Raw genomic sequence first — 13,721 nt, 5'->3', positions numbered from 1 at the left:
ATGAATGAGACCATTCTAATCCAAAATTCCATCATAAAATCTAATCAAGCCCCACTCAACGTGGATCCAATGGAAACTTATCATTTGGATATTACCATACACTCTCAAGCTAAATTTGATTTTCTACCGAACATAGACCAAGTCTAGAAAAACGCAGCATTATACCATCAAGTGTTGGAAAAAATAACATCGGATATATATGTTGCTTGATTGTGTTGTCTGCTTGCATGTATACGTATGCCACGGTGTCTCCATAAAAAAATGAATAAATATATAAATAAAATGAGATAAACAAAATCAAGCTGGTCGAACACTTGAACGCAATTGAGCCTCATCCAATATGGGAAACTCAAGCTAATTTAACCCGTTACACAATTTTTTTGATCTAATTTCAGCAGGGCAATCCAATGACTGATCCCTAATCGACGTGACCGACCAAGTTGCAACCTTTGGGAATCTGAGATGGCACAAGGGAATGGCTTGATCAAATTAGGGGGAAGGCGCATTAGAAGACTAACAATCCATAGTATTTCATAACCAAACATGGACTCAAATAGAAGATGTACCTGGGCCTTCAGCGAATCTTAGCCCAGCTTGCTTTTGATTCGTAGTCGAAAGACGGTGCGATAAGAAGGAATGATAAATATTAGTCCCATATCGGAAGCTAGAAGAGGAGCTGTGTAGTCGGTTCGCCTATAAAAGAGGAGGAGCGGTGCTTTAAAAAGTCATCTTTGCGCTTGGGGCAATGACGCAGCTAGTGAGGTTATAACCGAGGCGCGTCAATTGCTGGTTGAAAACTATTTCCAAACCCCCTCTTCGGCCCGGGTTCGGCCCGGTTGCCGTTGAGAATTTCTGGAAGGGCTCCCTCTAACCCAGGGTAAAGCCCTACAAAACTCAAATGTAAATTTTAAAAATATTATCTTGCTTAGATAAATTTTTTCCGTAAATATCTTGTTACAGATTAAGATCGGTTGATAATGTTTTAAAAATTTTGCAAGATGGTATGAAATTTTACATTTAAATTAAAAATTAATTAAAATTATGAAAATATTTTAATTTTTTTAGAAGCGGATAGTAGATTAACCTATTTTACTAAAAAATAATAGTTTTTGTTATCTAAATTATTGAATCAATTTTTTTAAGCAATATTGCAAACTAAGCGTAAAAATAAATTAAAATAGATATAAAAAAATTAATTTTTTTACATGTAATTTTTTTAAAAATTATATGAATATCTTCGCGAAATGTTATTTTTATTTATAAATATTTTGGTGTGCATTCTTACTTATTAAAAGTAGCTCAATTATTTTTAATTTAAACTACTAATTTTTTTGGCGGCATTAATTATTTTTAAAAAATATTTATATAAATTTTAATATTTAAAAGGATAATTACTAAAAAAGGCTCTGAAAAAAAAAGAAGAAGAAAGGCTCATGTTTTCGTTTCTCTTCCCTCCGCTTCCCCTTCCCCTTCTTCGTCCGTCTCCGCGGCCAATGTGACGTCCTTCCATTTCTCTTGCGCGATATGCCTCTCTGGAAAACCCGCTGCTCCTCCTCCTCCTCTTCTTCTGCTTTACCATTCGAGAAGCATCTCAAGTCCATGCTCTACTCCTCCTCCTCCCTCTCCTTTTATTACTCCCACCCTCTCCCCAAAACCCTCCACCGCCGCTCCTTCCGAACCCTAGCCTCCGCCCCCCCTCTCTTCTCCTCCTCCGTCGCCGCCTGCCGCCCCTTCATCCTCTCCGCCCTCCTCCACCGGCCGCGCCCGCACCGCCTCCCCCGTCTCCTCTTCCTCGCTTCCTTCCACCCCGCCCCGAGGGCCTTCCCCTCGGCCTCCTCCGGCCAGGAGCTCGAGTGGCGCGAGGGCCACCACCTCCATCAGCCGCCGCAGGAGAATCACTTGCTCTCACCATCGGCGCCGTCCTGCTTCGATGATGACGATAATGGCGGCTACCGGGACCACCTCCTCGAGCTCCAGCAGGAGAAGCAGAGCCGCTTCATCCCCGTCAAGGCCTACTTCCTCTGCACCAGGTCCTCCCCCCTCGCTTTTCTCTCTCTCTCGCTCTCTCGCTCTCGCTCGCTCGCTCGCTAATTTCCCCTTTCTTTAAGATTGATTCTTTCCTGCTGTAACTGCAGTATTGATTTGAGAAACCTGCAGTCTCAGAATGCTCTCAATGTCATCCCCCCGAACTCTCGCGCCACCAACTATGTGGTTCTCCGATACTACGATGTTAAGGGCGATCCTCAAGTAGGTTCTTTGCTTCTTGTTCTGTACTTAATAGTTTCTTCTTCTCTGTGTTTAGATTTATTTTTCTGTTATTTGATGTTATAGAGCAGATGTTTACAGGAAAAAAATGGAGCTCCTATGATATGGTGTGTTCATCTTCTGTAACTTCTGCACCTTGAATTGGATAACACTTTGCTTGGTTCTATATATACCTGTTCAGATTTTTTACTCAATTGCATATTTTATGCTTGCACTAAGCTGGTTGAACTTGAATGTTGTTTGATTGTACGGGAATCTTAATTATTGCAAAGCCGCCCTCAATTTGTCCTGCCTCAAGAGGGCTGTAGTATTCATCAAAGGACTTCTGCAAGCAATGATAGTTGTTGTTGCAATTGTTTTTTTAAAATCCATTATCAGTGCTTTTCTCAGATTGATTTTTTGGTTATAGGCTTTAATTAACATTTTTTTTTTTGATCTTTTCCTACAAACTTGATAAGGTTTATCTGTATAAACACCTTTCCTTTATGTTTTGTGTTTCACTGAGACTGTTTTATGTTGTCATATGCTTTCATACTGGAGGTTCTTTAGAAACTAATGGAAGCATTATCATAATATGCTGCATAATAGGCTGTGGAGCCACTATAGTATGCCTAAATCAGTAATGCTGGTTGGACAAAAATTTAGACGATGTGACACTATCTAATGCATTCCTAATTTCAGGGTCTGGAAGTTGCTTTTGGAAATGAGAGTAATTGCCATTATATGGTAGTTTTTCAGTATGGTTCAGTTGTGTTGTTTAATGTTTCTGATCATGAGGCTGATGGGTATCTGAAGATTGTTGAGAAACATGCATCAGGTTTGCTGCCAGAGATGAGAAAGGATGGTAAGCATGCCAAAATTGGTTAAACCTCTTAGCTTACAATTTACCAAACCAACTCCTCATCAATCCTTTAATGTTCAACTGCATGTACATTTTTCTGGAAGAATCCAATACTAAGAAAATTTGAAAGGATATAAAACTGAATTCATGCATAGGTACTTTCTTGATAAGAATCTTTTTGAATGCAGTGCATGTATGCATCTCCACTTGGATGTGACTCAATTTGAAAACGGTTCAGTGCGAGACGTTCAATTTTTTATTGGTCCATAAAATCTTATTATTCTAGCTGAAGGATAACGTTGTAAATGATGGGAGCTCGAAGAATCATACAACAATGATATCATAGTTTAGATGAAATGTTCACGTACGTTGTGGAATGGGCATAGCAATTGAGATCCTCATGGCCCTTAAAAATAATCATGGAAAGTATACAAATGAGTAGATAAAACTGCTGTAGATGTATTTTAAAGAAAAAAAAGGTAATACTATATTGTTACTATGCACAATCTTTAAGACAGGTATAGCCTCTTATTCTAATAATAGAAGCCAATGTCTAAGCTTCTTAATTTTAAAACTTTGCAAGAGCTGATATGACTGTGGGAGAAGGTGGTCAAATTTCTGTAGTGCGACGAGGGAATTTTCAGATTCAATATTTGAACTGTGATGCAAGTTCCATTTCAGGACATGGTTCCTCTTTCATGTCATGACTTGAGAACCCCATAGTTGTAATAAGATAAGGTTTTCTTACTTTTGGGACGAGTGATGTTTTCTGGATTTTTTTCTTTTCATTTTGTTGTTACCATTTGAAGAATTTACATCATTCTATGATATATTTATCTCTGTGCTATTTAATTTTGTTGGTTTTGAAGTCCTTATTTCTCTCTTTTCAATATTCTGATCACCTTACAAAAGATTTTTCTAGCATCCTTTCATGCCTTAGTTGTTGAATCATGCCCTAAGTGTAGTCTTCTTATCTCTTTTCATTATTCCAGGCTCACCAAGTGCTTGGTGTCAGTCTTTGAACAGTCTTTCTTCCCTTTAAAGATGTGGGCCTCTTTTTTGATTGCTACAACTTTCACAGTTTTTGAGATCTGCATTCTCACTGACAATAGTAAGTCTTAAATGACTTATGATTGCTTTGCACCTTCAATTTACTAAGCATTTAGTGACTTTGTTTCAATTTGCCTTCTGTTAGCTTTGAGTATCTTGATAAATGGCACATCAAGTGCCATGAGATCCAGATCTTTTTTTTTTATATAAAAAAAGAAGAACTGCTATCGTCTCTGCTCTCAAATTTTAAATTTTCTTTACTTGGAGGCAGTGTGAGTTTTAAAAACTCATTATGCTTATATATGTTTTTGTTGTTGTTTTGTATCTAAAACAATCTTATGAATGCAATGTTTGTATCCTTTCCCTAGTTAAACACTTAATTCATTGTTTTACTAGTTTGTCCATTACTTGATTCTCAGGTTTAGATTTTAACCAGTAACTCTTAAGGTCCACTACTTGTTCAGCTGCTGTGTTTCACCATCCATCATGCTTCCTTAAATTCTCTTAGTGACATTGTTTGGTTAGCGTTCTAATACATTTTCTTCTTTTCCATGATGTTGACATTGCTATTCTGTGAATACTTGGTAATTTGGATTGTGGACTTCACCTTATATGCTTGATGAATAAATGAGGAGCAGTTGTCCTGAAAGCAAATGGCCACCCATCATTTCACAGTTTGCAGAACCTTACCAATAAGTAAAAGATAAAAGAATGGATCCTTAAAATGAAAGCTAGAAAATTGATGCTCACAGGAAAGAAAGCTTATATGGAAGGCAATAACTAAATAGGTTTCGGTATCTTTGAACTCAGATCCCAGAGGATTTATGTGGCTAGCCCTTCAAAAGAACCTAAATTGACCTGTTACCCAGATAGGAAATTTGAGCTATTGGTAAGATGTCTTTCTTAACCTTTGCCACTTGGAGTACACGCATGAACTTGTACTTCTTACGCTGGAAAGAAAGAAAGTAGGTCAAACTGCCAAATCATGGCAAAATATATTGCGGTCTTTCTTTTAATCTAGATGCACTGGATATTTGATTGACTTCAGTAACTTCTTTCTCCATTTCTTTAAGAACCACATAACCTCGAGACAGCCATCTTTACTTCCTCTATCTCAGCATCTAATGCATTCTGTCATGTCTTCCATTTTCATTTCAAGATTCTTACTTGATTACCAATTTTATCATCCCCAATCAAAATTGGTGCCTCATTTCCCATAAAATTGCTTGATTGAAGACTGACGTTACATCTATCTAAAACGGCTAGCTTTCTTTTTTCTTTTCTTTTTACTTTGTCGAGCATCCTATTCTACATTCTGAACGTTTTTGATTTAAAGATTCACGAAGATGCCCGAATTATTGCTTATGACTTACAGTACAGCAAAGCTGCTTTCTAATGAATATAACATGGTCCCCCTCACCACCACTTCTAAATCTTATTCAAGTCGTCTCCTAATGCAAGTGGCATATAATTCATGGCTCTTAGCAAATGCATCAATACATCCTAAAACTTGTGACCGCTCACTAGCAAATGCCTATCCCTGATTATCAGTTCACCTCATCATTTGGACATCTCCATTCATCGTTTGGATTCAACCTCATGGCTACTTCAGTGCTTCTATTAGTCAACTTAATATCTTTGATGCTATCTAGTTATCTTATCCTCTCCTTATCTGGTTCATAGATCAACTGCCTAGCTTATTATACCAGCCTGCTGGTGCATATACAATACAACACATACCTTTCTATTCACTTGATTTTTTTGAGCCCCATTTATTTATTTTAAATGCATAAATTTGTCAGTATACTAATTCTATATGTACATCTCACTCTATGTATAGGGCACTAGTCATTCTTGTTTGTATTTTATTTGCTATTTGCTTAGAGATATAAGGGGAGTTGCTATTCATCCAAAACTTTCCATGCATCAATGAAAAGTGGTTATGGATGAGCGGCACTGATCTTTCAGAATCTAAGAGGTAAATGATGCTTTGAAGGTTTTCTTGATGAACCAGCATATAAGTGTGTGCCATTGTATGCACAAGAGCTAATGGTGAGACTAGTGGTAGTTGCAATTATCTTGCTACCTTGTCAATTGTCATAAGATTAGTTGGTTGATTATATTAAAAGAATTCAATGATTTATATTATTTATTAGGGAATGCTTTTGCAAATACAGGGAAAGACTTTGGAGGGCATGGATCAAAAAATAGTCAGACCAGATCTGAATATTTGTTATGCACTTTAGTAGGAATACATATAAGTGAGGCTTTATTAAAAATTGATGGGCAATTTATCCTGTAATCGGCCATGAAAGATGTATAGTACTGGGAGATTAAAAATTAGTTGAAGACATTTGTAATGATTATTGCATGCTTAAGCCTGAATACGATGATTTGGAGATTTACTTTGTAATAATTGTGATCAGTACATGCCGATGAGGCAATGAGTGATCGTATTCCAAATGTAAGTCAAATATGAGATATTAAAAGGAAAACTATCTATAGTGGAAGGGAAGAAACATCCAGAGCCTAGAAAGTCAGCAGCCTTCAGAGCTTATAAAGGATAGTGTTGAGATTGATATGTTGTACAACTAGGAAACATATGGTTACAAATGAATTCATGAAAGAAAGCTTAATAGCATATAGAGCTAATAGAGGGCAGTGTTGAGCTTGATATGTTGTACAACTAGGAAGCATATGGTTACAAACGATTTCATGAAAGAAAGCTTAGTAGCTGATATATTTTGGATTGATCATTTTCTCCATTTCCTTTCTTTAGTTTTCTAGACCTCTTGATTTTAGTGCAGAAATGATTGCATTTGAGTCTATATATTTCTGCGATGAGCTTTTATTACTTTGTTTCTAATCTTATCCCAATGGCATCGTTTCCATTTTGTTGAAAGTTTAATTCATTGCTTGAAAACAAAATCTTGATGTTAATTCATAGAGCAAGGGATAATGTGCATCATCATGTAATCTATTAATCATAACAGCATTCTCAATGTGAGGATGCTAAAGTCACACATATTAGAAAAATACTTGCTGGCCTACATTGCAGCAATGCATTATCCTTTATAGTGTTGAATGTCGACTACTTCATATGATTTGATGCATCTAATACCTTGCATCAAAAGTAAATGCTTCATATATCTAGGTATCTTAATTTGTATCTTTTCCTTTGACATTCCATAGTGGTTTGAATTCTTGAAATTTAGATTATGCGGTAGTGGAAAAACCAACTCTAGAGACGTGGATGCAAGGTGGGCTTGACTACATAATGCTTAAGAATTTGAGCATAGATGGTATTCGCACCATTGGAAGTGTTCTTGGTCAAAGTATTGCTCTAGAATACTATATTCGGCAAGTATGTTGGAAACTGTTCCTGATATTGTAAAATATTTAAGCATTAAAAGCAAAATTGTAACTGCTGCTTTCATTGTTTAGGTTGATGGAATGGTAGCAGAATTTACAGATATCAACCGTGAGATGGAGAAAACTGGTACTTTTACCATGAAGAGGAAAAAACTTTTTCAGTTGGTTGGGAAGGCAAACTCTAACTTAGCAGATGTTATTCTAAAACTCGGGCTTTTCGAGATGTAATTTTCCAATACTATGAGTAAATTATGTTGCTTTTGGCAAAAGGTTAAGCTTTGAATCTTGCTGCGTATTTCAAAGTTGACAGTGGTCAAACCTATGTTTGACCTTTTCAACTGTTACATGTTTGGCTTTTGTTCTATCCAACACATTTATAGCAAAGGGTTTGTATTGAAAATTTTGTACAAACCTTTTTCTTTTAATTCTTTTTGATTTGTAGCCTCTTGGTTTGAAATTATTTTACTTGATGTTTCCTAATCATAGAGTAATACTGAAAGTACAGAAAAAAATGATTGAGTTTCTGATGCATTATTTATGTCTAATCCTATTCCAGAATTTTACAAGTAATGGTTGAATCTTGTTGGAAATTGCATCATACTTGTGTGAACCTGGTTATATTCTTTCAGGTTGCTTACAAGTCTGAGAGATGCTAGAGTTGAATTTTGTGGAAGGGAGCTTCTGAGAAGTGAGATTTAATACTGGAAACATGGTCCAACCAAAATGTTCTTGGACATACTCAAAGATGATCAGACATGGTTAATCATGCTGTTCTTTTTCCCCCCTGATCAAATGGTTAACCATGGTTTGATGATGGATTAAAGCATCTTGTCATGCTGTACGGCACATATCATGGAAGCAAGATATGCATGGCATATAGTATTACCTACGTATCTTTCATCTCTCCATGCCAATCTTTGTTAGTTTGTGCCACCATGAACTCTTAAAATATTTGCCTCAAGCCCTAGAACATGGCTGGGCATGTGTCCAGCATGGCATAATATGTGCTGTGCCAAGCTGTGATTGGCATTGGTGCAGCACGTGGTTCTTTCATCCTAAGGCTGAATATGGCCGAGGGTCATGATGACAATCTTATTCTTTTCTAACTTCCTAAGTTGACTTTGGACTTCTTTTGTGTGATGTGGAGACAGATATGCAGTATGATATTTACCATATAATACAATTGCATATAGTTGGACCTCAAATACAACTCAGAGCTTTATATCCATTTCAAAACAACGAGATCTAACCTTAGTGTTCAGTTTGTCACCTAAAATAGAATGTATTTACCTTCTGTTATCATATAACTATGAATAAGAATAATGTCGACAAGGTTATCTAACAACTTTGTATTAAAGTAATGATGGTGTCCTAATTTGGTGGATGTTTTGAAGCTTACACCTTTGATTTACACATACTACATGTATTCTAGAGTACTCCAATTGTTTTAATAAAAGTTGAAATTCTGTTAGAAGATTTAGTTTAGGCATGTACAGATATGAATTCAATTATCATCCACTAGGTGTCTCTAGCTCCTGCTGTTCCCATGTCTTTTTTCTGACTGCTATGGATTTCCTTGTTACAATATGAAGAGATTTATACAATGTGGTCTCTGCTAGCTGATTTTTAATATTTATAATTCTATATATTAAATCACCCCCCACCTAAATTCACCACTTGTATGCGACATATACAGTCTATTACTGTTGACTATGCAACCTGTAATAAAGCAAATTTGATGAATGAGTAGCTATAATCTGGATTACCGTCTGTTCAGTCAATTGCTTCTCTTTTACTGCTGATCATGTCTCACTTCTGTAATCTTGAAGTCCCTCTCTTTAAATGAAGCATCAAGTCCTTGAACTAATGTAAAAGGAAAGGAGTTAATAAAAGTAAAGAAACAATTTATAATGTTTAAATGCATTACCAGTACACACCTACCATTCTTTTATACTTGTGCATGTTCACATGCTTTTCAGATATGCCTGCAACCATACCATATCCATTAAGCATTCTACAAATATATATGGTTGGCTTTATAAATCCTTATTTACCTGTCATTTCTTTGAAAGGCCATGAAAGTTATTATAATATTGTTACTGCTTTGGGAATCCTTCTTACTGCTTCCATCTATGTTAGCTCAGTCTTTCTCCCTTTCTCTAGCCCCTTAAATATAAATTCAAGCACCTGTCATTTGCAGGGCCTTGTCGAATATAGGCACCAATCTCAACGCAAACTCTTGCATACGTCAGTCTCGACCTCGACACCGTGAGCTCGTCCATATACAACGGTTTGCCGACGGAACTCGCTATAATTCCGATGATCGTCGGAGTCCACCAGTTGAGCCCATTTGCTCATTCAGTCAATCAGTTTTTATGTTCCCTATATTTTTTTTTCTTTGCATCACCTTCCCTTCTTCTAATGTACTTGTTCTTCACTCTATCCTCTGTTGTTGAAACTGAATCAGATACAGATCAGATTTAGTATATCCATACCCATATCCATTTTTTGTTTGATGAATGCAGATCGAACATGGATGTTAGTCGGATAGAAAAATTCATATCCATAATTGTCTTAAATAGATATGGACACAAAATCGGATATTGAAACCATGGATATAAATCTGGATATAACTCAGATAATTTAACTTTATAACCTTTAAATCAAAGATATCTCTAAGTGGAAGGTAAATTAAGTCAATACCATGTTAATATTGTCACTTAATTCCTTTAAAAATCCATGTGTTATGTAGATTAAATAGGACTACAAACAAAACTGGATACAAAAAATTTCTTTGCCGAAGCTTTCTGTTAAAAAAAAGGGGGGGGGGGGGTGTAATCCAGTAAGTCAATGCAATCAAGCTAGTGAGTAGGGAGGTCTAGCTTTGCAATCTGGTGAGTCAAGGGATGAGAGCCAAGAAAGCAGTTTTTCCTTAATGGATAGGCTCAGTTCAGCTCACGAAGAAGACGAAGACCTTGCTGTCTTATTTCAGGCCTTAAGGCACAAATGCCCATGTATATGTTGGGTGTTAGCTGTTTTCAAGAGCAAAAGACCCCTTAGGGGTCTAGATATGGAAATGGATATGCATATTGGTTGGATGCTCAAATTTGTATCCATGTCCCGTATAGATTCGGATATGAAAACGGATCTGGACAGATATTATCCGTTCCACTTTCACCCCTATTATCCTCCTCATATATGCACATCCATCTCAAAAAGTATGTTTTAACTCTTCAACTTCTACAAATGCTAAAGTTGCATTTTTTAACTTTTACAAATGCTAAAGTTGCATTTTTAACTTTAGAGAGAACATAATTGTCTAGTACAAAGAAATATCACATTTAATTTAAAATTTTTTACATCAACATTGGATTTAAACTCCATTAAAAATTGCTAGGAGTAGAAACATGGGCATAATCGAATAGTTCAATCATCAACCATCCCGGTGGTTCGATGTTGGAAGTGAGATGATTGTACACCAAAGATTATGGTTTTAGCTAAGTACGTTCTGCTATAGATATCCTTTGTCAGGATTTATGGTGGGATCAAAAGTGACAGAATTGAAAAGGTAAACCATCGTTCTATTACTTTTTTATATCCAACTTGATGGTAGATGCAAGTTCAGTCCCAGAAACACATTTCCAGAGTCCGGACTATTTGCTCCATTTATTTTTGTTCTTAAAAAAGCTTAATGGACCTTTCATCTTGGTAGTCTGATTAAGGAAAATCATCTATGTCTAGATATTTATATACATGTTCAACGAAGTTTTAAAATTCTTTGGTGTTCATCTATTTGTTCTCCATTTAAGTTGTTTGATGGCACTTTGTCTTAAAAGCATATGTCAGCGTTCATTATAAAAAAACATATGCTGAAACTACATGGCCATAGCTAGTAGCCTAGAATTATAGCCGATTCATGCTTTATAACTGTGTTCTTGCTTCAGGTCTGATATTGCTTGGAAGAATGCAAATTATGCCCAGATATGGGAATATCTTCGGGATGAGTATGAGCTTACCCAGAGATTCGGAAGCCTGGATTTCAAATTGAAGTTTGTTGAGGTATGCATTTCTTTCAGCATATTGCTTTCTTCGAAGTGTCAAATCATGTTGATCTAGTTTTCCTGATATCTTGCTGTTCTTTTTTTGCAGCACAACATTCGCTTCCTCCAGGAAATTCTTCAGAATAGGAAATCCGTTTTCTTAGAATGGTTAATCATTATTTTGATTAGTGTGGAGATCCTGATTTCTATCTATAACATTGCTCGTCGTTCGCTATGATACAAAAGCCTTCCAATAACATTATAAAATAAATGGTGATAGAAATTTAAATTTCTTGTGTTCCTTGGTTTCATATCTCCTGACTACTTAAAATTTATCAGAAAAGGGGCTTTATCTTGGTTCTTTCTTCCTCTTGTAAAAGTGGTTATATTACTGCATCTACTTTTGGCTGTGTGTCATGATCAAGACGCACCTCTCATCAAAAGCAGCTGAGAATTCTAAATTTTAGTGCAACAAAAAAAAAAAAAAAAGCTTGTGATGTTTGTGCCAAAGATCTTGATTACTAAAAAAGAAACGGCACTATTCTTATTTCATATTTGCAGGTTGCTTAGATATCTACATTGGAGTGATGTGGTAAAACGAAATTAACGAAGTATCCAAAAAAAAAAAAAAAGGTAAATCAGCCAGGATGGTTAGTTCTAAGGATAGATGCATGGTAAGTGAATAGGGTTCTGCACAATCGTCTTTAGATTTGTTTGAGGCGGCAGGAAAATCCTGCATCTTTTCGATTACTACTACCGCATTATCCGCAGGAAGCATTCACGTAAAGTCGTTCGTTCATACCAATGTGAATGCCATCATAATACAGAACGCATGGTGCGCCGGGTGAGAGATTTGGTGCATAGGAATTTGTTTGAATGCTTTCTCGGAAATATGAGCCGTTCCCGTTTCACGCAGCAATTTGAATGCTTTCTCAGAAATATAGAAATGTTGTCATAACAATTCATGCTTGGTGACCTCCTCCACAACCCACCAACCAATCCTGATGGAGAACTAAATATCAGGCAAATCCTAGTAACACAAAGCCCTGGACAACCGCGGGGTATTGGTGGTGCCAAGTGGTGGCTGGCCAGGATGGATGGCGATGGCAGCTATGGACATTGTGCACCCTAGATGGCTTTTGTTTTTAGTTTTTATCTAGAAGATGATATTATTGTTTAGGATTTTTTTTTTTTTTTACATGTATGCCTTCCTAAATATATAAAATTGCATGAATACTCTCGTAAAAATTACTATTTGCATATATATATATATATTTTGCATATGCACCCGTAAAATCAAATGTCGTTAAAAAATAAACGGCTTTAAATTAAATGATTGAAATACCCTAATGGGTAAATAAAAAAAGTTATAAGGGTATAGATATACATAATAATTTGACGAGGGTATTTATATAATTTTTTATATTTAGAAAGGTATACATTCAAAAAATTTATTAGAAGAAAATCAAAACTCAGCTCGAACTTGCTAAGTTTTTTATAATTCAGTTGGATCGACAAGTAAAAAAAAAGATTGAGCCATATATATATATATATATATATATATATATATATATATATTGCATATGTACCTGTAAAATCTAATGTCGTTAAAAAATAAACGGCTTTAAATTAAATGATTGAAATACCCTAATGGGTAAATAAAAAAAGTTATAAGGGTATAGATACACATAATAATTTGACGAGGGTATTTATGTAATTTTTTATATTTAGAAAGGTGTACATTCAAAAAATTTATTAGAAGAAAATCAAAACTCAGCTCGAACTTGCTAAGTTTTTTATAATTCAGTTGGATCGACAAGTAAAAAAAAGATTGAGCCATATTGTCAATTTTTTTTTTGTTTAAGATTGGGACTCGGGTCAAGTTGAAATATTAGGTGATCATTTTGGTAACGCTATTCTCCATTTGATTTTGCTATAATTATCATTATTAAATTTATGACATCTATATATTTTTTATTATTTTAATCATATCAAATTTAAATTAATTATAGATGCTTAGAGTAGTAAAATATTTTTTAGTGATTTGTAAATATTGAGTTGTTGTTTGTTTTCGATTCAAGAATTTCGTAAAAGCAATATGACTCATTTTATAAGAGTTGATATTACAATGAGATCATGTGGCATAATAATAT

The 13,721-nt window shown here is 35.5% G+C and overlaps 1 protein-coding gene and 1 non-coding gene across 3 annotated transcripts; both read left to right on the top strand.

Moving 5' to 3' along the window:
* The first annotated feature begins 727 nt into the window (after window positions 1-727).
* On the top strand, window positions 728-885 carry LOC113462957 (U4 spliceosomal RNA). The gene has a single exon (XR_003386371.2). It is a non-coding gene; the product is annotated as a U4 spliceosomal RNA (small nuclear RNA).
* Window positions 886-1,284: 399 nt separating this feature from the next.
* Window positions 1,285-11,879, top strand: LOC103710607 (protein RETARDED ROOT GROWTH, mitochondrial-like). Of its 2 annotated transcripts, XR_016397817.1 has the most exons (8): window positions 1,285-2,030; window positions 2,136-2,247; window positions 2,947-3,109; window positions 7,372-7,520; window positions 7,601-7,752; window positions 9,729-9,867; window positions 11,473-11,587; window positions 11,678-11,701. XR_016397817.1 is itself a non-coding variant. In XM_008796419.6 (7 exons), exons 1-7 carry the CDS (start codon window positions 1,525-1,527, stop codon window positions 11,804-11,806), a joined length of 1,326 nt encoding a protein of 441 aa, XP_008794641.4. In that variant the 5' UTR covers window positions 1,396-1,524; the 3' UTR covers window positions 11,807-11,879. The 2 variants fall into 2 exon arrangements, 1 of the variants encoding a protein (XP_008794641.4); XM_008796419.6 differs by lacking the exon at window positions 9,729-9,867 and having other exon boundaries at window positions 1,396-2,030; window positions 11,678-11,879.
* Window positions 11,880-13,721: the final 1,842 nt, after the last annotated feature.

Source organism: Phoenix dactylifera, chromosome 11 (assembly GCF_051530095.1).
Source record: "Phoenix dactylifera cultivar Ajwa chromosome 11, Ajwa_hap1_PhDact_Kaust_v1.1, whole genome shotgun sequence".
Classification (NCBI taxonomy): Eukaryota; Viridiplantae; Streptophyta; class Magnoliopsida; order Arecales; family Arecaceae; genus Phoenix; species Phoenix dactylifera.
Note: the sequence above shows the minus strand (reverse complement) of the source record. Positions and strands in the feature narration are given on the sequence as shown.

Excerpts from the sequence above, each read along its gene's own strand:
- LOC103710607 (XM_008796419.6), top strand. The coding sequence starts at position 1,525 with ATGCCTCTCTGGAAAACCCGCTGCTCCTCCTCCTCCTCTTCTTCTGCT. Across the intron at positions 2,248-2,946 it reads ATGTTAAGGGCGATCCTCAA|GGTCTGGAAGTTGCTTTTGG; the intron begins GTAGGTTCTTTG and ends TCCTAATTTCAG. Across the intron at positions 7,521-7,600 it reads TAGAATACTATATTCGGCAA|GTTGATGGAATGGTAGCAGA; the intron begins GTATGTTGGAAA and ends TTCATTGTTTAG.